A 25,336-nucleotide genomic window follows, 5' to 3' on the forward strand; every position below is an offset into this window, starting at 1 on the left:
CTTTTAAAAGTGACAGCTACAGTGTGGCACAAGGGACAGATTGGAAATGTCTTTCTCATTTTTAACCACAAGGTGGCAGCAAATTATTTTATTTGCAAGGTGAACGGATTAATTCCATGCACATTTTGTTTCCATTATGGTAATTATATATGCTGAAATTGTGTTAATACATTTCTCCATCTGGATTAGGAACAAAACTGGTAAAACCTCACACGTTTCTCTGTGTAACTGTCTTCATTTAGAAAGATTCTGACAGCATGAGTGAAAAGTGAAGACGTGCAACTTTTCAGCAATACACAAATGTAACCAACTGAGCTAAAAAAAAAAAGTGCTGCTTATAACGTATAAAAATAACTTCTGACTGCAGGTCCAGTGAGGTCCAGGAGACATCTGATCTATTCAGCCAGGTCATCTAATACAGCTTACAATGATATGAAAGCTTGCAAAGATTCTGGGAAATTTCTCTCCAAGGAAGTATTTGATATGTATGTATGTTAACACTACTATAAACTGGGTTACTATGCAGTACATTTTTTTCGGACAAATTTCAAAATGTATGTAAAATTTGCCAGCTCCTGTATCATGTGACAGCCATCAGCCAATCACAGACTTGCATACGTATAAACTGTGAACTCCTGCACATGCTCAGTAGTAGCTGGTGCCTCAGAAAGTGTGCATATAAAAAGTCTATTATAACATATTATACTGCTAAATATAATGTAATGTTACATGTGATAATGTTTTATATTTAATTAGAATAAAAAAGGCAGAGATATTTATGTTTGCTATAGTCAAAACACTATAAATTAATGTTTTACCACTTTTTTTTTCTAACAACACTGTTGCCTAAATATTGCCGATTAAAAATACATTAAAGGGACAAGATAGAAAAAAAAAAAAAAAAAAAGACATGCTCTGTGTAACTAGCAATGCTGATATGATCAGCAGCAGTTTCTGCTTAGGACTAGCAGTGCTCTGCGAGTCCCGAGCAGTACTTCCTTAGTGTGTTTAACCTCTTTGTGGAGGTTAAACACACAGCAGTGCAGAGAAACTAGTTTTAAAATGACATTCTAGCAAATTAGGGCATGTCATTTTTTAGTTATTTTGGCCTTTACGTTTTTATTGCTATTCACTGTCCACCGTTAGAGCTGTGTGTCAATAGTAGCACTTTGCCCTAGACATGACAGGCATTTTATTATAAAGTTAAACAGATTTAAATGAACCTTTCAATGGAAACATATTTAAACAAGCTTAGTTCTTTGTTTAACAAGCATAATATATACATATTTATTATCATTCTCTTTTAACTAGTTTCAGCTTTTCCAGTAGTCTTTCTGCAGCGTCATTTCCTGTATTATATTGCTGTGTAACATTCTTCATTTTCTAGCACAAAATGTAATCTATTTACAAATATGAACTAATAGTGGTTGTCTAGTGAATATTTCACCACCAGAGGGCGTGTGACAGACTGTAGCTAGAGAACGGAGATGTGTTAATCAGCTCCGCACTGTGGGCCAGATACTTCATCTCCCTCCCTGGCACATAGGGCTGTTTTGTAAGAGACTCAGGAATGCAAGATAAAATGAAAAACAGGCCAAAAATGTAGTCATGCTCCTGCATTCAGCTGTAAAGTCTGAGAAATCAATCAGTAACCACATTGTGTAAGAGCCTCTGCTAACAGAAATATTTGGAACAAATGACAGAAACTCTTATGTCAGCTCAGTACCCAGCAGAATAAACTTGTCTTTATTTAGAAAATAGATTTAGTTTTTCACTGCTAAAATATGGGAAAACACCACTACATCAAATGCAAAATTAAAATGCATTTTGATGACATTTTTGATGGTGAACCTTTTAAAGGGACAGTAAACAAAGGAAACAAAAATCCCCACACACTTCATACACTTAACCCTGATAAACTATTTGAAGCACACACGACTTCTAAAATCCCCCCTTATATTCACTTGCCATTTATATGGTACATGAAACCAACTTCACTTCTGAAATACGTTTTCAGTTTTAAAATCCATCTGCCATAGTTGATTTCGATATTCCTCCTGACTGCCTATCCAGGTTACCTGCAAAGTGCGCGCTTCTTTCTTTTCCGCTGGGCCTCACGCTTTGCTCATGTGTAAGGCTTCTCTGTGCGACTAACCCAAAGAGAAAACTTGAGCGCGCACTTTGCAGACGGGGGCTTTGTAAAATTCAACAATGCAAGCTGAATTTTAACACTGAAGAAGCTATATTTTTGTTTTATATTCCTTTACTGACCCTTCAAGCAAAACCATGAGAGTAATTAGTTCCTAAATATTTCACACATTTATGGTTCCACATTTTGTATTAGTTTGAACTTTGCTAGAACACCATAAATATAGGATCCTATATCTATATTATTCAAAAGAAATCCTAAATGAAAATGAGAAGAACATCTTTATTTGTTATGCCTCTTTGCACCATCTTGCAATATATGCTTTAATGAGTAGGAATAAAATATCTAAACCAAAAAAATATTAGACTCTTTTTAAAAGCGACACACAAAGAAGGGTGATAGCCCATTGTGACAATGTACGCATGGTCGTACCCCTGTAGTAACAAAACGTCAAACAGAAAGCAAAAGATGCTAGTGGTTACTGACCATTATAGCTGTTATTGGTATGGTAATAAGGACGCCAGTTGCCTAATCTGAATGGTGGGACACCTCTCTCTTAAATGAGGATTGTTGTAGAATAATTCTAAGGTGAGAGGGTAATAACGTTCTCTTTAGAACCTCCAGAGCTCTAAAAGTAGAAGGTTCACCTATTTCAAAATAATGGTCACTTTCCCCATTTCACAACATTTATGGGATTGCTAGGGTCGTTTTCAGAGCCCCCTAACAGCCACCTAGGATACAGGCGATTGCAATTTCTAATACAATCACCTGCTACATTAATGGCAAGAAACCCCTTATTGGAAAGATCATAATCTCCTCTTTCCCTTTAGGGTCATCATGTTTATGTAAATAAATTAGGGATGCACCGAAATTTCGGTTGCAGAAAGTTTCGGCTGAAAATGTAAATTTTTGTTATTTCGGTTTTTGGTTTTTTTGCCTTTTATTTTCGGTAAAATTATTGTGTAGCATATTTCAAATTTGATGCCAGCCTAGAGCTGCTGTTTGAGTTCATTACTTGACTTACTGTTTGTATATAATAATAGTTTTATACGGTTAAATCTGATTCTGTTACACTGAACTAAATAAAGAATAATACTAGCGATGCACCAAAATTTGGGCCGCCGAAAATGTGCAATTCCAATTTCAGCCCAAAGAGGACCAAAATGGCTAAAAATGTACAGCTCTCCCCTGTTCTATTGAGTTACATGTCTATCCTTAGCATAAGGTGAGCAGCACAGCACTGGCATGGTACACAGAGCACACACATAAGTACCATGACTTTAATATATTTGAATTTAGCAGTGCTCTTTTTTTTTTTTTTTTTTTAGAAGGAAACCAAAGTTCTGAATACAGTATTCAAAGGGGGATACGTAACATGTTTATAAACACTTGATATTATCAGACACAGCCCTAAGCACACACAGAGGAATATGTATAAGCCTTATATACAGAGCTTATACATCAGCCTCTTGTGCATGGACATTCTATTCGTTTGAGGCAAATATGCGTGCACACTATATATGCATAAGCCCCAAGCTTGCACACAGTTGGTACAAATTAACACCCACCAGACAGTGTATACAAAAAAAAGCATAGTAACTTTCTATAACCACCTTGCACGTAAGGTCTTAGCTAAGTCCGGTGGTCCTGGTGATAGGTGACAGGCAGACTCCATATGGGGCTCCGGACATATAATCTGACGGGTCAGTGTGAGACCCGAACCAGGAACTAGGTAGAGATACGATGAGAGACGATCAACTACACCCAAAAACAAGCTCCACCAGTTTCACTGCAGATCACGCCTACAGTACAAGTGACCACGCCCATTTGTTGGAGCTTTCCCGCCTACAAGCTCTCAGCTACACACAGACACACACACTGTAGTTAAAGGGACAGTCAACCATAGAATTGTTATTGTTTTAAAAGATAGACAATCCCTTTATTACTCATTCCCCAGTTTTGCATAACCAACACAGTTATATTAATGTACTTTTTACCTTTGTGATTACCTTATATCTAGTAACCTTCTTCCAGCCCCCTGATCACATGACTGTGACTGTTTATTATCTATTGTCTTGCATTTAGCATTGTATTGTGCTAGATCTTAAATAACCCCCTGTGCCTGAACACAGTGTTATCTATATGGCCCACGTGTACTTTCTGTCTCTTTGTGTTAAAAAGAGATTTAAAAAGCATGTGATAAGAGGCAGCCCTCAAAGGCTTAGAAACTAGCATATGAGCCTACCTATGTTTAGTTTAAACTAAGAATACCAAGAGAAAAAAGCAAATTTGATGATAAAAGTAAATTGGAAAGTCAATTAAAATTAAAAGTCCTATCTGAATAATGAAAGTTTAATTTATACTAGACTGTCCCTTTAAAAAAAGAAAAGAAAAAAATTTGGTTTTCGGTTTTTGGCCAGGAGCATCCTGAATTTTCGGTATTGGTTTCGGTCCAGAATTTTTATTACGGTGCATCCCTAAAATAAATAGCAAATAAATGCAAATACCCTTTATTACAGTATTACATATGTCCCCCTTGTGATCTCAAAATGGCTGCACAATACTTTTAACCTGTATATTGGTTACATAATAAAAATGCAAAAGGGAAAAGGTGTTTCTTAGGTAAAAAAGATTATACATAATTTTGTGAGATAAAAATGGAACAATCCTTCCTGCTCTCAGGACCCGATTCTAAAAATTCACCAGCACAGAAATTTAGTATTTTGTTATAAATGTATGTGTTGCTCTTTCACATCCAGAACCCTGTTTAGCTAAATAAAAAGCTCTTAAGCTAAAATGTCCCTTTATTAAATTATTTGATAACCTAAGTAGTCTTGCTAGGCTACAGAGCTTTACAGAATCGGACCCCTAAGAGACAGGACCTTGTTGTAGTGGTGCTGTATGGTTCTGGTTCCTTATAAGTTAACACATTATAAAGTGAGTAGATAAGGAAAGGCTCCTTAAACCTTAGTACAGTTTAGCATGAAATGTAAAATGCAACAACAAATATAAAATACAGTTCATTCCTTTGTGAATATAGACATGTGATCTATAAATTAGGTTAGAGTCAAATCTACAAACAGACTGTAAGGCTGCATGTGATAATGGGTGTGTTGCATACACTCCAACATCTAAGTAACATCTAGAGATGAGTTGTAATCTAGTGATAAATATTTTTATGATCTAGGTAATAATATCACAGCTTGGCTGTATCCCAATAAGCTGCCCTGATAAAGATGCAGTCTGTAAATGTACATCCTCAGCCATAAAAATCTAGTAAAATATAACAAATGTTAATTCTAACAAAGCAAAATGTATGTGAGTTCTTAAGATTGTCTGTCCCTTTAAGATAACAAACTGTTCCCAGATAGCTCTCACACAATGTATCCTACAGCAAGCTGTTCCCTGCCACCTGCTCAGTGCTTTAATTACACAATGTATCTCTATTCCAGACTAAGGTGTCATTTATAGTGGTTCAATGTTTTTGTCATTATGTTTCTTCAACAGAGACCTACTGGGGATATGTTTAACTAGAAACAAACACAAAACTGAATTCTGGTGCCAATACAGCGCTGGCACACAGAGTGCCAAAGCATTTACAGATTGCACAGTGCCTGTCAGAAATCAACTTGAGCATTGCTTCAGAATGTAATCAAATGAAACGCGCCACATGGGTGATGTTAAAGGGCGTTGTATTAAATGGACTCCTATCCTTATCTGATATGAATACGGGTTGTACGTGAGAATTTCACAAGGCCAGACTTACTCTGCTAAAAGCCAGATACTTTCTACCGTTTCATTTTCCTTCATCAACACTTGAGCTTTCAAATCTTCAGCAGCCTGGTCAAACGCCCCTGGCTAGGAGAGAAACAAATAATTACATACAATAACAATTTGACATAAAAGCGTCACATTTTCACAACAGTAAGATCACAATAACTGATGGCTGGAATGTCACAAGTAAAGACCTTAGCTATACCAATATCTTGCTGCAAAGCATTGCACTGAAGTTCTCTTTGAGAGTCAATGGGTTAAAGACACTGCCATCATCTCAATTAAAAATAAACTTTTGTAAAACTTTATGTATACAAGACCTTCTAGACAAACCCGTTTTTGTTTATTTGACTGTAAGGAAATGTTTCCAAATGGAAAAATAGGAGCTGACAGTCTATGCTTTGATCAGTGTAAAACATTATATATTCCAGGTGTGCACAGAAGGTCGATCTCTAGGTGCTGCCTAGTAGATTATTTCCCATTACCCACTCTGCCAATAGTTCTAGTATGGTCACAACTAAATGTAAAAAATGTGTTCTGCACAAATATATTCTGCACCACTACATTGATCTCAATAAAAGGATCGGAAAGGCAAAATTAAAATGGTGTGATTCGGTCAGATCATGTAATTTTAAGACACTTTTAAAATTAATTTATTTTTTCAAATTTACTTTGTTGAATATAATATGTGCATATCCTCCACTACTGGGAGCTAGCTATGCAATTGGTAGCTAAGTACATTTGTCTCTTGTCATTAGCTCACCAGATGTGTTCAGCTAGTTACCAGGAGTGCATTGCTGCTCTGGGGATAACTTTAACTATGTGTTTAATCCCTTAGCAGGGACATTAAGCACTAAATAAATGCTAGATAGAATTGTGCATTCAAAGAAAAGATTAGTCTAAGAATAACACGTAGGTGTATTTTTTTAAAGTTTATTTAGTTGTTTAAATATTGAAAAATAAGTGTAAAAAGTGTCTATAAAACAATGGGAGCAGCCATGTTGTAACTTGGGCTACCTTCTCTGATGTGGCCAATTAGGGACAGTTAAATAGGTCACTAGAGTGTGCAGCCAATGGCTGTGTGGAATATAACAGTGTACAGTGCACTTCCATTTCTATCACCAAATGAAAAGCTCACAATTTCAGAATGGAATTACAGGAAAAGGGGACAAAATAAATAGTTAAATATATTGCAGATTATATAGATATATATACACCGTATATACGATTTATCATTTTATATTACCATCTCAAAGTGTTTAATGTCCCTTTAATACACAGGTATATACAAGATATAGTGCTGTAATAAAATGTTCTAACATAGTGTTATTTAGCATATGAATAATTATTCAATTTTGCATTTTCATTACTGCATAAGTAGAGTAACAAGATTCACAAATATAGACTCTTATCTCACTAAGGGCCTCATGACTCACCGACATGAAGAAAACAAAATCACACAAAATCTTTGTTGTTTTTTTCCGCATTTTCTTGTAATGTTTGTGTTCTCCTTCACACCCAGAACCTGCATAGGTAGATAAACCGCTCACGGGCTACAATTTCCCTTTATAAAATGATTTGCGGGACCTCACAGTACTGACTTCTTAGATCATTAGGCCCCAAGTGTGGCCCCTCCTGATCCATACAAATTATTTTAGATGTTACTGGAATTTATTTAGTTTAAAATGACAGTAACAACTTTAATATATTTATATCCAATTAAAAAATATTATTTCACTATACATTAAAGAGGAGAAGCTTAAAAGGGACATGAAACCCAAAACATTTTCAACAACTTTCCAGTTTATTTTTATTATCAAATTTTCATCATTCTCTTGGTATCATTTATTGAAGGAGCAGCAATGCACTAGTGGTTTCTAAGTGAACACATGGGCGAGCCAATGACAATCAGTTTATATACAGTATATGCAGCTACCAATGAGCAGCTAGAACCTAGGTTCTTTGCTGCTCCTGAGCTTACCTAGATAAACATTTCAGCAAAGGATATCAGGAGAAGGAAGCAAATTAAATAATAGAAGTAAATTGGAAAGCTGTTTAAAATTGTATTCTGTCTAAATTATGACTTTACTGTCCCTTTAATAAAACAGATTATTTATGCAATAGATTGCAGCTACTAATTATTAACTAGATTTATGTTTAGACAAGTAATAGACAATGAGTATTTTAATACTATAACCCATATATCTTTAATACACGACAAAACCGTTTTTAGATAATAAAACACAGGATCACTTTTGCTGGCAGTCATCATAGGAAAAACATGAACACAACTTATTCATGAATACTTACATTGCCTTAATGGTGGCCTGTTTTGTTGAAAGAACTTGCCACAGGCTAAGTGTTAATGAATATAATTAATCATTTATTTTTAACAATCTTAGCAGGATACTGAACTACATCCTATTGCCAATTGTACATATTTTCCTGGGACACCCACAGATTTTACCCTCTTCTAGTGAAGTATAATTATCCTGAAATTCGGTCTCGCATTGTAAAAATCTGCCATGAGGTGTTGACTTGGCATGAATGTTAAAGGGACATTAAATACTAAATAAATGCTAGATAGAATGATGCATTCAAAGAAAATATTAGCCTCTGAATAACATGTAGATGTAGGTTTCAAAGTTTCATTTGTTCTTTAACCTTTTAATGGCGTTATGGCGTTCTATTCTGTCCTAATTGCCCTGGGCTTTAGCTCAGTGAGGACAAAATAGAACATCCTAGCCGGTCTGGAGGGCGCACCTAGCATCATAGGAACACCCCCCTGACCCGATCCCAAAACTGAAATCTCTCGATCATGTACACAATCGCAGGGATTTCAATTTGTCTACATCGGAACGTTGTTAGGATGTAGACAAATTGACCCTGTTATGAAAGGGTTAAATAGTGACAAAATAAGTGTAGTGTTTTAGTTGTGTATAAAACAACGGGAGCTGCCATGTTGTAACTTAGGTTACCTTCTCTGCTGTGGCCAATTAGAGACAGTATTCAACAGAATATAACTGTTTTCTGCACTTCTATTTCGAACAAGAACTGGAATGCTCACAATTTCAGAATGGAATTACAGGAAACGGGGACAAAATAAATAATAAAAGTATGATGTAGAGTTTTTTTTTTTATATATATATAAAAAAACTGTATATATATATATATCTATATATATATATATATATATATATATATATATATATATATATATATATATATATATATATATTTACATACACACAATTTATCATTTTATATTGCCATCTTAAAGTATTTAATGCTCCTTTAAGTGTGTGGTGATTAGACTGAATATTGTTGTTGGTTTTCTGTATATATTTGTTTCTTTATTGTAGCATGCGAGTTTCCTGCACGTCACATTTCAACATAAGTGTAATACAATGATAAATCTAATTTTTGAACTGGTCATTGTGAATCTCACACACTTAATTGATTAGATTGAATAATACAAAATGTAATATGTTGTGTGTATATGATTTGCATTGTATAATGGTTTGTAGAAGGAGGGGTTATGGAAACTCAGTGGGCATGGTCAGTTCTCCCTTTACCTTGTAATCCTCTGTAAAGTGCACCCAGGGCCGCCATCAGGGGGTGACAGGGGGGACTCCTGTCAGGGGCCCCATGAGGCAAGAACAATTTATTTAAAAAATATATATTTTTTTTTTATTTCAAATTTGGCAGCCAATAGAGGGCACTACAGCAGAGTGCTATTGAGTGTGGGGAATGTTATTACAAGGAGTAAAGCATTAGCATTTGAGAGGATATCTGAGTGTGCACTAAAGACTAAACCACTATGCACAGTGTGAGACAGACTTGGCACTTACGTTTGTACAGTGTGTGCCTGAGTCAGACAGCAAATCACTTTCATTTGCAGAGTAGGTAGTACTTAGTAGGTAGGACTTACTTAGTAAATGTTTTTTTTATTTCTTTGTGCAATTTCAGAGTGTGGTAGTAGTTGTATGGTGGGGCCAGGGGTCCATAAAATGCTTACCTGATAAATTTGTTTTTTTCTTGACACAGTGAGTCCACGGATCATCATAATTACTATTGGGAAATATCCCTCCTGGCCTGCAGGAGGAGGCAAAGAGCAGCACAGCCAAAGCTGTTAAATACCACTCCCTTTACCCACAACCCCCAATCATTCGACTAAAGGGAAAGGAGCAGAGGTGCCTGAGGTTTATGAAAAAATAAACTGTCTGAAAATACAGGGCGGGGCCGTAGACTCACTGTGTCAAGAAAGAAACAAATGTATCAGGTAAGCATAAATTTCATTTTCTTTCTAATGACACGGTGAGTCCATGGATCATCATAAATACTATTGGGAATCAATACCCAAGCTAGAGGACACGGATAATAAGGGAGGGACAAGACAATTAACCTAAACAGAAGGCACCACTGCTTGAAGAAACTTTCTCCCAAAAACCGCCTCAGCTGAAGCAAAAGTATCAAATTTGTAAAATTTAGAAAAAGTGTGTAGAGTGGCAGCCTTGCAAATCTGATCCCCAGAAGCACCATTTTTGAAAGCCCAGGTAGAAGAAACAGCCCTCGTAGAATGAGCCGTGATTTTCTCAGGAGGCCGCTGACCAGCAGTCTCATATGCCAAGCGAATAATATTCCTCAACCAACAAGAAAGGGAAGTAGCCGTAGCTTTCTGACCCTTACGCTGCCCAGAAAAGATAACAAATAATGAAGGAGACTGACGAAAATCCTTAGTCACCTGTAAATAATATTTAAAAGCACGAACTACATCCAAGTTGTGCAACAAACGTTCCTTATGAGAAGAAGGATTAGGACACAAAGAAGGAACAACAATTACTTGATTAATATTCTTATCAGAAACAACCTTGGGAAGAAAACCAAAAGCAGTACGAAGTACTACCTTATCAGAATGAAAAATAAGAAAAGGAGACTCACATTGCAGTGCAGAAAGCTCAGAAACTCTTTGAGCCGAAGAGATAGCAACCAAAAACAAAACCTTCCAGGTTAACAACTTAATATCCAAAGAATGCATAGGCTCAAATGGAGCCTGTTGAAGAACTCTCAGAACCAAATTAAGACTCCAAGTAGGAGTTGCAAACTTAAACATAGGCCGAATTCTCACCAAGGCCTGACAAAAAGACTAAACATCTGGCACATCCGCCAGATGTTTATGTAACAAAATAGATAAAGCAGAAATTTGACCCTTCAGGGTACTAGCAGACAAACCTTTCTCCAGACCCTCCTGGAGAAAAGACAAAATTCTGGGAATCCTAACTCTACTCCAAGAGTAGCTCTTAGATTCACACCAATACAGATATTTACGCCATAGCTTGTTATAAATCTTTCTAGTCACAGGCTTACGTGCCTGAATCATAGTCTCAATAACTAACCATGCTTAGATAGAATCAAGCGTTCAATCTCCAAGCAGTCAGCGTCAGAGAAACGAGATTTGGATGAAGGAAGGGACCCTGAAGTAGAAGGTCCTTGCTCAACGGAAGACTCCAAGGTGGAAAAGATGACATCTCCACCAGATTTGCATACCAGATCCTGTGAGGCCACGCCGGTGCAATGAGAATTACCGAAGCCCTCTCCTGTCAGATCCGAGCAATAACTCGAGGAAGAAGGGCAAACGGAGGAAACACGTATGCCAGACTGAACTTCCAAGGGACTACTAGAGCATCTATTAGAACCCCTTGAGGATCCCTTGACCTCGAACCATACTTCGGAAGCTTGGCATTGTGATGAGATGCCATAAGATCCAACTCCGGTTGACCCCACCGGAGAATCAAACTGGAAAACACCTCCGGATGAAGCTCCCACTCCCCCGGATGAAACGACTGTCTGCTCAGAAAATCTGTATGTATGTATGTATGTATGTGCAAGTTTGTGTGTGTGTCCATTATCATTGACATTTTGACCTTACTGATTATTCACATCTTTCTACAGAATTTGAGACTAATGAGACCTTTCCGGAAGTCACCAATCCACAATTTAACCTTTAAATTATTGTTTAGGCAGTTCAGGGCCCTTCCTTTCAGCCACTGCATGCTGTTGTCATAATTTAGTTGGCATCTTTCTTGACAAAAAGATAATCCGAACTCCATATTTTGTTTTGCGAATCTACTTTTTTGACAAAACTGTAGTCTACCGCATTACTTGTCAGGTCAATGTTAACAAGTGCTGAGTGTCTGTGTCTGAGTGTGTTTCTTTGCATGTCTGCTAGAGTGTCTATATGTGAATCCTTATGTGTGAGTGTGTGTTTAAGTGTATGAGTGTGTCTGTGTGTTTCTGTGTTTGTGTGTTACTACCTTTACATTTCCAAGTTTGACTACACTTAAGAATAAAGTGCATATATGTTTAAGTCACTTGGTCAAAAATTGCACATGTCAAAGGTGGGGGAGGAGAACGATTAATGGTTATTTCAGGGGCCCCAACATTTCTAGTGGCGGCCCTGAGTGCACCTGGAAGTTTTTAAGATATTGACAGCTATGTTACGTTTTGTTTATCTGATGTTTAGAAAGTGTTCCTGTGCTCATTGTACTTTCATGAATACAGCAAAGACTAAAAGTGATAAAAATGACATTTACCCCCTGTCACTGGACCATATCTTGATGCATCTACTTGTATATTGTCTATTCCTAATAAGAATACAAATTTAGACACCAGGCATGACCTATGCACAAAAGACCATTAATCCCTCTTAATTTCTCTCCATGGAAGAAAGATCTTAAGTTTCAGTAATAGAAAAGGGTGACAAATTGATCCCATACGGTCACTCTGTATGAGCAATAACATCACAAGCATCCATTATTTTATTAACAGGTAGGAGAAACACATAAATCTTATTTTGTATGTAAGTGTTTAGTTGTTTTAAACACAATGACTTTAGCTGTTAATGAATAGATATGATGCTTACTGCACTATAGATATTAATCTTACATAGAAAGACATTTATTATCATTATGTTGCAATATGTCAAACAGCAAGTTATATCTTAAATAGAATTCTACAAAGAAGAACATATTGTTTAAAACTGTTCTCTGCCAATGTGGTATATAAACATTTTAGAACTTAATATTATTTTATCTCATCTTAACACTTTCATGCTAGGGTTAACGTGTCTACATCGGAACAACTGTTCCGATGTCAACAAATTGAAATCTCGCGATCGTGCACGTGAGCACGAGATATCAATGATGGGATTGCGTCAGGGGGGCGTCCCTATGATGCTAGACACCCTCCAGACCGCGATTCCATCAGGGAAGTGCCAGTAGCTTCAGGAAAGCCAATCGGTTAGGACGTTGTATTCCGTCCTTCGGTGCTAAAGCCCAGCAAAATTTGGATGGAATACAACGCCCTAACAGCGTTAAAAGGTTAAAACCACTACCCAGAGGTTTGTTTAGTTTTTATATTGCTATAGGCACTGGAAAATCCACTGCCCCCACAACAGCTTACAACTGAGGCCAGGGATACATAGAGGGACATGCACGTGGCAACCAAGAATCAAGAATTTGTAATATATATATATATATATATATATATATATATATATATATATATATATATATATATATATATATATATATATATATATATATATATATATATACACACACACATACATACACACACGTGTGTATATATATAAATAATAATATTATTATTAATTTTATATATATATATATATACACACATATATACATACATACATATACACACACACACACACACACAAAGGTATATATATAAATAAATTAAAGAGACAGTAAAGTCAAAATTAAAGTTTCATGATTCTGAGGGAGTGTAATTAAAAAAAAATAATGAAATTTACTTCTATTATCAAATTTGCTTTGTAATCTTGGTATCCTTTGTTGAAAACTAAATCTAGGTAGGTTCATAGGGGCTCAGGAGTGTGCATGTGTCTTTTTGCTCTCTAAAGCAGCAGTGTTTTGCAATATTTAATGAAGCAGTGCTATAAATTGTTGCAATAGAGTGCTAAAGACGTGTACACGTGCTCCCGAGCCCCTATGAACCTACCTAGATTTACTCATGAGATTGCTTTTGATTTTGTCCCTTAATAAATAAACAAATTGGGGAGCACAGGAATGGGAAGACATATCATGTGTATGATATGGGCATATTATTTTTCAACAAGGGATACCAAAAGAACAAAGCCCATTTGAAAATTGAAGTGAATTTAAAAAAGTGTCTTCAAATTAAAAGCTCTGTCAGAATCATGTAAGTTTAATTTTGACTTTCTTATCCCTTTAATGTTTGAGTTAATATACAAGCACTGCTTAACAGAAGCAACATCTAAAACATTTCAAATTTGTACTCAAAATGTGTGTCAGCTTGGTGATTTTTTAATCAGCTTCAAAGCTATTCCTATCAATAAGAAAGTGTCTACTGAATTAGAAAACCTGTTTTAACCTTTTAAGGCCGTTATTGCGTTCTATTCTGCCCTAACCGTGCCCACCTTTAGCGCCGTTAAGACGGAACAGAACGTCCTAGCCGTGTGGCTGTCCTGAAACCAATGGCGCTTCCTGGATGCAATTGTGGTCTGGAGGACATCTCCCTGGGCTGTTCCCTGTAGTCGGCTGCTGTTGGGGCTGTGAGAGGAGTCTGTGTAAGATCCAACACATGACGGGACCCCTGTGTTTAGGAGAGTCGGGCGCAGCGCTGATCTTTCGGTACCAATGTGTAAGTACCGATATTTGTTTGTTGACTAAATTCTATACACCAATTTTAAGTGGACGCTTCTGTCTTCCACTTAGACGCCATTCAAAACAAGCTGGGAGGAATCAGAAGACCGCTATCATACACTTTGCTTTGCAGAAAGCCTGTGAAGGACATTCGATCTGGATATACATTCGGGAGCCCGCCTAAAGAGTTTCCATTTGAACTAAATAGCTACTTATTATTCTTTTGTTTTTGCTATTTTGTATGTACTAAGTTTATTAGTTAGGACCGGTCACTATTAAATGTGTCATTAAACAATAGATATTATCTAAGCTATTTGTTAGAAGGAGTACTTTTAATTTGTCTTTCTAATGTGTTTTTAACTTTTTTGTGAATTATAAAATTTTGTTTTTAAATTTTTCCTTATATGTGCTTTATTTCATGTTTATATCCACGTATTCATTTAAACTTTTGAGCAATAATAAATATTTTTTACCCTTAAGTGTGAAAACATAATTTATCCCTTGTAGTGGAATTAGAGCTATATAGCTCATTTTTTAGATTGCACATGGTTATACGTTCAAAATTCTGAGATTTTTAATAGATTTTTAATAGTTATATATATTCCCCTTTTATACTGTTTACTTTAGCATCAATTTTTGCACACTTATATCTTTTTTCTACCCCTTGTCTTTGTTTATTTGGAAGTTATATTGGGAATCTTCCTTATATATAAGTGTTTGTATCAGGTTCATTTTTGCGCTGGTCTCTAACTTTTTCTTTCTTCTGGAGGGCATGCCTATTTTATTATTATCAGGTTCCACAGCGCTATGAACATAGGTGGTATATATAAACAATTACAGGGATCAAATGCGTAGAGGGTCCTGCCGAGAGTTGCACTGTTGTAGTCGGCTCTTATGAAGGTGGACTACAAACAGCTGGGCTCATAGGCTTACATGCTATGGGGTTTAAGGGGATAGCAGTAGAGATAGGAAAGTTAGTGTAGGTTGTATGAGTCCCTGAATAGTAGAGTCTTCAGGGAGCACTTGAAGCTTTTAAAACTAGGGGAGAGTCTTGTGGAGCAAGGCAGAGAGTTCCATAAGATGGGAGTCAGTCTGGACAAATCTTGTAAACGGCAATGTGAGGAGGTAACAAGAGAGGAGGAGAGTAGGAGATCATGAGCGGAGCGAAAGGGTCGGGAGGGAGAGTATCTGGAGACAAGGTCTGAGATATAGGGGGGAGCAGTGCAGTTGAGGGCTTTATAATTCAGAGTGAGAATGTTGTGTTTAATCCTGGAGGCAAGAGGAAGCCAGTGAAGGGATTGGCAGAGAGGTGGGGCAGATGAAGAGCGACGTGTAAGGAAGATGAGCCTGGCAGAGGCATTCAATATGAATTGTAAAGGAGTTTGGCGGCAGCTAGGGAGACCAGAGAGGATGGAGTTGCAGTAGTCGAGGCCGGAAAGGATAAGAGAGTGGATTCAAATCTTAGTTATGTCTTGTATAAGGAAATGTCTGATTTTAGCGATGTTTTTAAGGTGCAAGCAGCAGGCTTTAGCCAAGGACTGAATGTGAGGAGTGAAAGAAAGATCTGAGTCAAGTGTGACCCCAAGACATCAGGCATGTGAGGTTGGGGTAATGATGGAGTTATCAACAGTTATAGAGACATGGGATGTGGAGATTTTGGAAGAAGGGGGGAAAATAAGGAGCTCAGTTTTGAAGAGATTTAGCTTGAGGTAGTGAGAGGGACATTCAAGATGAGATATGAGAGAGACAGTTAGTGACACGGGTTAGCAAGGAAGGAGAAAGTTCTGGTGCAGAGAGGTAGATATGGGTATCGTAGACATACAGATTATAGTGAAACTCGTGGAACTTTATTAAGGAACCTAATGATGACATGTAGATTGAGAAGAGAAGGGGACCGAGGACAGAGCCTTGCGGTACCCCAACAGAAAGAGGTAAATAGGCAGAGGATAACCCAGAGAAGGCTACACTAAAGGTACGGATAGACAGATAAGAGAACCAAGAGAGAGCCGTGTCGCAGATGCCGAAGGATTGGAGAGTATTGAGTATCAAAGGATGCAGACAGATCAAGGAGGATAAATAGAGAGAAGTGGCCTTTGGATTTTGCTGTAAGTAGGTCGTTGGTAACCTTAACAATTGCTGTCTCTGTTGAGTGAAGGGGACGAAATCCAGATTGCAGTGGATCAAGGAGGGAGTTTAATGTAAGGAAATGGGATAGACGTGCATATACTAGCTTTTCAAGAAGCTTTGAGGCAAGAGGGAGTAGGGAAATAGGGCAGTAGTTGGATGAGGAGGTTGGATCGAGAGAAGATTTTTTGAGGATAGGTGTGACTAATGCATGTTTAAGAGATGTGGGAAGTATATCAGTGCTGAGGGAGAGGTTGAAGATGTGTGTGAGTATAGGGGTAAGGGTAGAAAAGAGGGAGGGGAGTAGTTGAGAGGGGATGGGGTTGAGGGGACAGGTAGTGAGGTGAAAGGATAGTATAAGGGCAGAAACTTCTTCCTCTGTAACAGGGGCAAAAGAGCTAAATTTATGGCTATATGGGTTTTGGATGATTGTGAGCTTTTGAGGGGTGGGAGACCGGTACTATGTTGAGAGCTTATTTCATTTCTGATGGAGTCGATTTTGTTGAAATAGCTGGCAAAATCTTGAGCTGAGAGGAAAGTTATGGTGGGAGGTGGGGGTGGGCGGAGAAGAGTATTGAATGTGGAGAACAGACGTTTTGAGTTTGAAGAAAGATAGAGATAAGAGTGGAGAAGTAATGTTGCTTATATAGATTAAGGGCAGAATAGTAAGAGTTCAAGGTGAATTCATAGTGAAGAAAGTCAGCAGAACTCAGAGATTTCCTCCAGTGTCTCTCAGCAGTACAGGAACATCTACATAGGTACCGTGTCAGAGGAGTATGCCAGGGCTGAGGATGAGTATGTTTTCCGAGTTATGGTAGGTGGGGCCAGATTATCAAGAACCGATGTAAGGGTGGAGTTACAGTGGCAGATAGATTCATCAGGACAGGAAAAAAAGGGGATGGAAAAGAGAAGAGGTTCAAGAGAGCTAGCGAGCTGCTGCTGATCTAGTGACTTGACACTTCTGTGAAGTTTAGTCTGAGGGGTAGAAGGAGGGAGAGTTGTACGGAGGGAGGTGATGTTACAAGTGAGGAAGTGGTGGTCAGAAAGAGGAAAAGGTGAGTTTGTGAAGTTTGAGATAGTGCATCGATAGCTGAAAATCAGATCAAGTGAGTGACCATCTTTGTGAGTGGGTGAGTCAGTCCATTGTGACAGGCCGAATGAGGAAGTAAGTTGCAGAAGTTGTTTTGCAGAGGAGGCAGTGGGATTATCAACAGGGAGGTTGAAGTCACCGAGAATGAGGGCAGGGGTATCAGAGGAAAGGAAGTATGGTAGCCAGGTGGCAAAGTGATCTAGAAATAGAGTTGCGGAGCCAGGGGGGTGGAATATGACTGCAACGCGTAAAGACAGGGGAGAGAATAAGCGAATCATGTGTGTTTCGAATGAAGAAAATGTGAGGGAAGAGAAGGGCTGTATTTTTTTTAAAGGTGCAACAAGAGGGAAGTAAAATACCAACACCACCTCCTTGTCTATTGTTGCAAACAGAGTGAGAGTTCCAAAGTGCGCAAATGAAGGGGGTGGTGACTTTAAATGCAAGAGGAATGAGATTAAAGTTACCAGAGTTTTGTTTTTGAAGTCTATTGAAGGGTACACATGGGTGTTCAGGGCAAGGAAGTTGTGGGGAACCAGGATTAGGGGAGATGTCACCAGCAGCTAGTATGAGCAAGAGGGAGAGTGAAATGAGATGAGATGCGGATTTGCAATAGTGAGACTGTTTTTGTGATGAGTTGCAAGGGGGAGAGAGAGTCTTTAGGAAGGTGTGAAGTTGATGAATACAAAATTAAGGTGAGGTTAAGAGAGATGGGCTAATGAGCAGTGCAGGTGGTGAGAGGTGAAAGGTACGGAATAATTGAGTAAAGTAGTTTGTTAAACAGACAAAAGGTGGCAAAAAAGGGATATTAAGATATTGTGCATTTTTACAAAATAGTCAGACAGTGTATAAAACTCAGTATTAAAACAGAACTTGCCTTATCCCTTGTCCAATCCTTGTATAATTTTTTTTTTTTTTAAACTTTTATTTGTATCATAATTTGTTGTGCCTCACTTATAAATGTTCATTTAAGAGATGTGAACAGATGATCTTACAATATTGCTACCTAAGCCTGTATTGCTACCCCTGCATTGCTTTCCCCATAGCAGTGTATAAATTTATAGGCCCAAGCAGTCAGCTGAATGCAATAAATTAGGTAATGACATGATCAAAGACAGTCAAAGGCCAATTGGGAAAATTTGATTCCGGGTGAGATAAGTTAAAAAAAACAAAACAGATAATAGGATTTGGGGGAGGCTGGGGTTATACCATTAGTGAAATTATAAATTTAGGAATCATAACAAATATTTGCAAGGTTTGAACATCACATAGATGAAGACAAGATATGAGCAGAGTAAATACATAAGTTATTACACAGACTACAGGCAAATGCAAAAAAGAGAGACTTGTAGTACAAATGACACAAAAACAGGGAAAATTGGCAGGATTTGAATGCAGGGACCCAATTCACATACCAAAGAGAGACTTGTGTGCCTAGCATCATAGAGATGCCTCCCTGACCCGACCCCTTTATTGAAATCTCGCAATCGCGTGAACGATTCCAGGATTTGAATTTGTTTACATTGGAACATTGTTCCGATGTAGACAAAGTAATCCGGTCATCAAAGGGTTAATAAGAAAAAACAGCAACATCTAGAAAACATAAATTATGCTTACCTGATAATTTTATTTTCTTCAGATGGAAAGAGTCCACAGCTGCATTTATTACTTTTGGGAATTCAGAACCTGGCCACCAGGAGGAGGCAAAGACACCCCAGCCAAAAGGCTTAAATACCTCCCCCATTTCCCTCATCCCCCAGTCATTCTGCCGAGGGAACAAGGAACAGTGGAAGAAATATCAGGGTGAAAAGGTGCCAGAAGAATAAAAATAACAGACGCCCAACAGAAAAATACGGGCAGGTAAGCATAATTTAAGTTTTTCTTCATAAAATGGAAAGAGTCCACAGCTGCATTCATTACTTTTGGGAAACAATACACAAGCTATAGAGGACACTGAATGCAAAAATGGGAGGGTACAAGAAGCGGCCCATTCCATGGGCACCAGGCCTGAAAACCCCTACCCAACAACATCCCGCTTTGTCTGAAGCAGAGAACAACTTTGAAAAAAAAAAAAAGGAAGAGGCCCAAGGACACTGATTGCAGATAGTCCACAAGCCTTGCTAGAGACCGCAGGAACTAGACTCAACTGAGTCAACAGCCTCCAGGAGACACCGTCGCCCAGCAGACAGTCTCCAAACAACACACCCCTTACTAAAGAAAGGGAACAAGCTACCGTATTCTTCCACAAAGAAGAAAAGACACAGAGAAAAACATGAATGAATGTTCTTGTAAAGCGCGGCTAATCCCCCTTAAGGGACTCAAGGCGCTGCTCATTTTATCAACCTCGAAAGGAGGAGGGTTGAGTAGACCTCGCCGGGGATCGAACTTGCAACCCTCGGTTTGCTACAGTGCATTAGTATGCTGAGCTAGATGTTTAGCTAGTATAAGGAACTCCAGACCAACAGACACCACCAGTCGCATAGAAACAAGGGGAGGAACGCACCCAGGACCACAGAAAATCAGAAACCACGGGATAAGGCCGGAAGTCTGAAACAGAGAGGATCTTCAACCGCACTCTAAAAAGCAACTGAATACGAAGATCCCCAAGTCGCAAAAAGGTAGCTCAGAATACCAAAATATTCAGAAACAAAACCTAGTGCAGCAAGCTCAGATAGGTCTGACGAACAACACCTGAAGCAAAAACACTGCACGCGGCAGTCATCTAAAAATGACTCTGAAACTTAAATACTTGCAGGGCAAGCAGAAAGCAACTGAAGATAGGATCCTTCAGATTGCTAAGTATCCACTAACCAGCAAATAACATTGCAGGCTAAGAGCCGCCAGTCCTTCCCACAAATCTTGAACATGGAGAAAGGAGAAACCTCAAGAGGCTTACCGTACCTCGAATGCTCCGAGGACGAATTTAGCAGAGCAACAGATATCAGTCCTGCTCCAACACCGGACCAGCCCAGGCGACAGATATGTCTGATAGACAGGGGGGGGGGACAGAAAGATCCCAACCACAAGCCCCCAGGGAATGGAAAGAAAAAGAGGGGACTTACCCACCTCAACAGAGCTTGGGTGCCAACCCAATCCGCTCCTCCAAAATAAGGAACTCCCAAGGAGAATCAACTGGGACCTGGAACAGAGAAAAGTGCAATAGATCCGTAAGAAGACCTGTCACAGATCTCTTAGACAGTCTCTACGTAGAGAGATCAAATTCTAACAGGTGGAACAGAGCCCACAGAGCAGCAGATGCTGCCCCTTACAGAAATAAGCCACCTGATCCAATGTCCTACACACATAGCAGGACAAAGACCCTCCAGAGAGAGGAAACCCCAGCTCATAAGGAAGACAAACTATCCCCTCAAAGGTGAAGGGCACAGATAAGAACAGCTTACATGTCCACAAGACATGAAGCCATAGTGATAATCAAAACACGGACCAAATGAAAAAATCATCCAGACACCACTGTTGAACCAACAGAAAAAAACTCCCCATGAAGAGGAGCACACTCCATCTGAAGGACAAGTCAGACCTTAAAGTTTATAACTAGTACCCGAAGGTGGATGTGAACTCTGGCCTTCCTGCTTGCAAGCCCAATGAGCTAGCCCCTATGTCACAACATAGGGTCCCTGAAAAAACTGAGTCGTCATGAACCAGTCCACAGTACCATAAGTCTCCAGACATCCAAGAAGGACCCAAGACAAGAACCCTGGATACGGGAACCAGAATCATCCTAGAACGAACGACACCCCAGGGAACACAAGATACCCCATCTGAAGCAATCAGGCCTCACAGGGGATGAGAACGAGTACAGGACTCACTCGTAATTCCCAGCCCAAAGGGAAGAAAACACCCCTAGCAGGAGGTCAACACCCCCCCCCAACAAGGTGCTAGGCCGCAACAAAGTCACGCAATCTCTCTAGAGCACAAAGGCCCCAAGGGCAACACTAGGGAAAATGAGAGCGATAACAGAGTCACCCGAAAAAGAGTAGAAAGAAAGGCTAGTCCCCATAATCCTTTCAGATTAACCTTCCAGAGGACCACACCCAAGGGAGAAGAATGCAAGGCATCCCGAACCCAGGCAGAAAAACATCCCCTAAGCAAAAAGCTTGGAAAAAGAGACAACCCCTCCTATCATCCCCTGATATGGAGACGACTAACTCCCGAAGGAAGACAGAGCCTCACGGCCTTCACTTTCTAATTAAGCGGCCAAAGCCGCCAGAAAAACTGGACGAAGTCCAGAAAGTCTCGACCCAAAGTAAGAGAACCTCTAAAAGGAACAAGTCCTAAAAGGACACTTTCAAAGAGACCATGAAAGGCAAAACTGTAAGAATGGCGGTATGAAGGACCTAACTCCTCCAAGCCACAATGGGAAGGAACACTGAGCATGTCCCCGCAGATCTCAACGGAGTCCAGACCTACTAGACTGAAAGGTGAATGAGGACTGAGCCAATGCCCCACGCCCCTAAGCAACCACAGACCCTCAAGTCCTCTCAGGATGCTAGTTGCAGCTTGTAAAATAAAACAAGAAAACAACACTAATCATATTGTGATCACTAGGTGCCCCTCACCGGACTAACTGGACATAAAAAAGCGCTACGTGTCTGAACTAGGCCTCAAAGACAGAAGGATCTGTACCCAGTCAAGGCCACATAGCGTCTTCCCTGAGATGGAGGGATAAAGAACAGTCAGACAGACTTTTGCAAACAGTGCAACCACAAATCGATCAATTCCAGAGAGCTTTAGACCAAATAAAAATCATCCTCACCGGATGAAAATAAAGGATAAGGCAACCAGTAGGCTATCGCCCAGGAAGAACGGACAGACCCGCAGGACCAGCCCAACAGGGGTCCGAGACTTCCAAGCTCAGAACTGGAAAAGGATACACAAATAACAAAGACTATAAGAAGATTATTTTATCCCCTTATGTCTATGCATGCAAGCCAGTCGAAGATTAAAGACTGAGAATCCCATTAAGAGTGGGATCCTCCAGCAACGCCAAAAACATGTCTTAGTAGAACATGAAGGCGCACCAGTCTATAACGAAAGGTGCAACATACCTCCGCCGGGACAAAAGAAAACACCGGCACCCCGCTCCCCCGGAGAGCTGAACTGGACCAGGCGATCCCACCCCTGACGAGCCCCGGTTAACGGAACACGGACAATATTGTAAGCACACTCCCAGGAGGTGCAGATGCGCCAGCGCCAAAGATATGGCGATGCGGAACCGTGTCGTAACCTCCGGTGGGACAGGCCACACTCCATAGAAGGAAAAGTAGCGTTTGGGTTACCTGCATGCGTGGTAAGAGTTGGTGGTAGGGAACTCGTGCCGTGGGAAATAAAATCCCCAAAGGCGGATGGCTCAGTGGGCACCTGATTCCCTGATCCCGAGGAACAGAGCACTCTAACACGGCATTTGGAACATAACTGATGGGCATGTATCACCCAGGCCAATTTATATTCTTCACAAGAAGTAGAGTCTGAATCAGAGACACCCGTCTCCAAAAAATCTGAATCCTCCATAACTGGGACACTGAATAAAAAATCTAAACGGCACCTTACACTCCCAAAGGCTGGGGAACTCACCGCCTCCAGAGAACCAGACACCAGCAGACTAGGATTTCTCCATCGCCACACGGTCAGGAATGCGGAAATGGAGTCACAAGGTAAACCGTGCAGTCCATGCAAAAGCGTGCCCGACCATAAAGGCCGCGTCACTAGATAAAGGCCGTTATGTTCCAAAATAGCCATGAGCCGAAGCAACACTACACAGTAGCAGACAGAATCACATAACAAACAGGATTATAAACCCCCCTGTTCAATAACCCCCCTCAGGAGATATTAACCCTCGATTCCTAGACATAAAAAGGAGCCTCACTGAGACCTTATGTTAAAAGTTGTAGCCCCTCTTGGATAAACAGTCGTATTACAATAAATCTTTGATGAAAGTAAAATGAAAACAATCTTACCGGAATCTATGCTGTGGAACAGGAACATGGCCCTTCAAGTGTGACAGTAGCGTCGCTTCTGTCATGGACTTGAGAGAAAAAAACTCGTCAACGCTGATTGCTTGTGGAGCTGTTAATATGAGTCGGAAAGGTTTCTCAGAAAGACTCTCTGCATCTCCAGACTCTAACTTTCACCCATGCTCTCACTGAGAGGCTGACAGGACTACTTAAAACTCCAGTCACATGCCGAAGAGAACTACCCTCTATAAGAGACTATAGAAAACTTCTGACACTTCTTTGCCAAACTCCTGGGACGAAAGGCAAAGAATGACTGGGGGGATTAGGGAAGTGGGGGAGGTATTTAAGACTTTTGGCTGGGGTGTCTTTGCCTCCTCCTGGTGGCCAGGTTCTGAATTCCCAAAAGTAATAAATGCAGCTGTGGACTCTTTCCATTTATGAAGAAAACGCACAATAAATAAATGAAAACCAATTAGAAGTAGATGCAAGAAAGGGAAAGAGAATGTAGCACAATGGAGCTTTGTCACTAAAACATACGACAGAGAAAGAATGAAAACAAATGTACTCATAGGGATATAGTACCCTGGAAAAGGTACCGTAAGCAGCCATTTAGATGGCTTTACCTTGTAAGCTGCATCCATTTCTCCAATCCTCTGGAGCCCAGAAACTACAGATTCAGAAGCCAAGAGTCCCAGACAATACAGCCTTAGATATCACTTTAGAGAATCCAATGGATAAAGAACAGTATAAGTATTATTATCAGTTATTTGTAGAGCACAGCGCCAAAAACTTAGGTATAATGTGCAAAGGTAGCATTTATAGGAGACAAATAGGTAGAGGGCACTGAGTTGCTCTGTTGAAAATCACCTCTCATGAATGTGATCTACATAACAGCTTGCCTTGTAGGCTTACATGCTAAGGGAATTCAAGGGGATGACAAAGGAGGAGAGGAACTGAGGTAAGAGGTTAGTGTGTATTGTACACATACCTGAAAAACAGAATTTATGTTTACCTGATAAATTACTTTCTCCAACGGTGTGTCCGGTCCACGGCGTCATCCTTACTTGTGGGATATTCTCTTCCCCAACAGGAAATGGCAAAGAGCCCAGCAAAGCTGGTCACATGATCCCTCCTAGGCTCCGCCTACCCCAGTCATTCGACCGACGTTAAGGAGGAATATTTGCATAGGAGAAACCATATGGTACCGTGGTGACTGTAGTTAAAGAAAATAAATTATCAGACCTGATTAAAAAAACCAGGGCGGGCCGTGGACCGGACACACCGTTGGAGAAAGTAATTTATCAGGTAAACATAAATTCTGTTTTCTCCAACATAGGTGTGTCCGGTCCACGGCGTCATCCTTACTTGTGGGAACCAATACCAAAGCTTTAGGACACGGATGAAGGGAGGGAGCAAATCAGGTCACCTAAATGGAAGGCACCACGGCTTGCAAAACCTTTCTCCCAAAAATAGCCTCAGAAGAAGCAAAAGTATCAAACTTGTAAAATTTGGTAAAAGTGTG

The 25,336-nt window shown here is 39.6% G+C and overlaps 1 protein-coding gene across 1 annotated transcript in view; it reads right to left on the reverse strand.

Moving 5' to 3' along the window:
• TPRG1 (tumor protein p63 regulated 1) overlaps positions 1-25,336 on the reverse strand; it is a 210,810-nt gene that overhangs the window by 148,511 nt on the left and 36,963 nt on the right. The window contains exon 3 of the mRNA XM_053710249.1: positions 5,916-6,007. Coding sequence (XP_053566224.1) covers positions 5,916-6,007 — 92 coding nt within the window. The remainder of the gene's footprint in view (positions 1-5,915; positions 6,008-25,336) is intronic.

The sequence above is a fragment of the Bombina bombina genome, chromosome 4, assembly GCF_027579735.1.
Source record: "Bombina bombina isolate aBomBom1 chromosome 4, aBomBom1.pri, whole genome shotgun sequence".
NCBI lineage: Eukaryota > Metazoa > Chordata > Amphibia > Anura > Bombinatoridae > Bombina > Bombina bombina.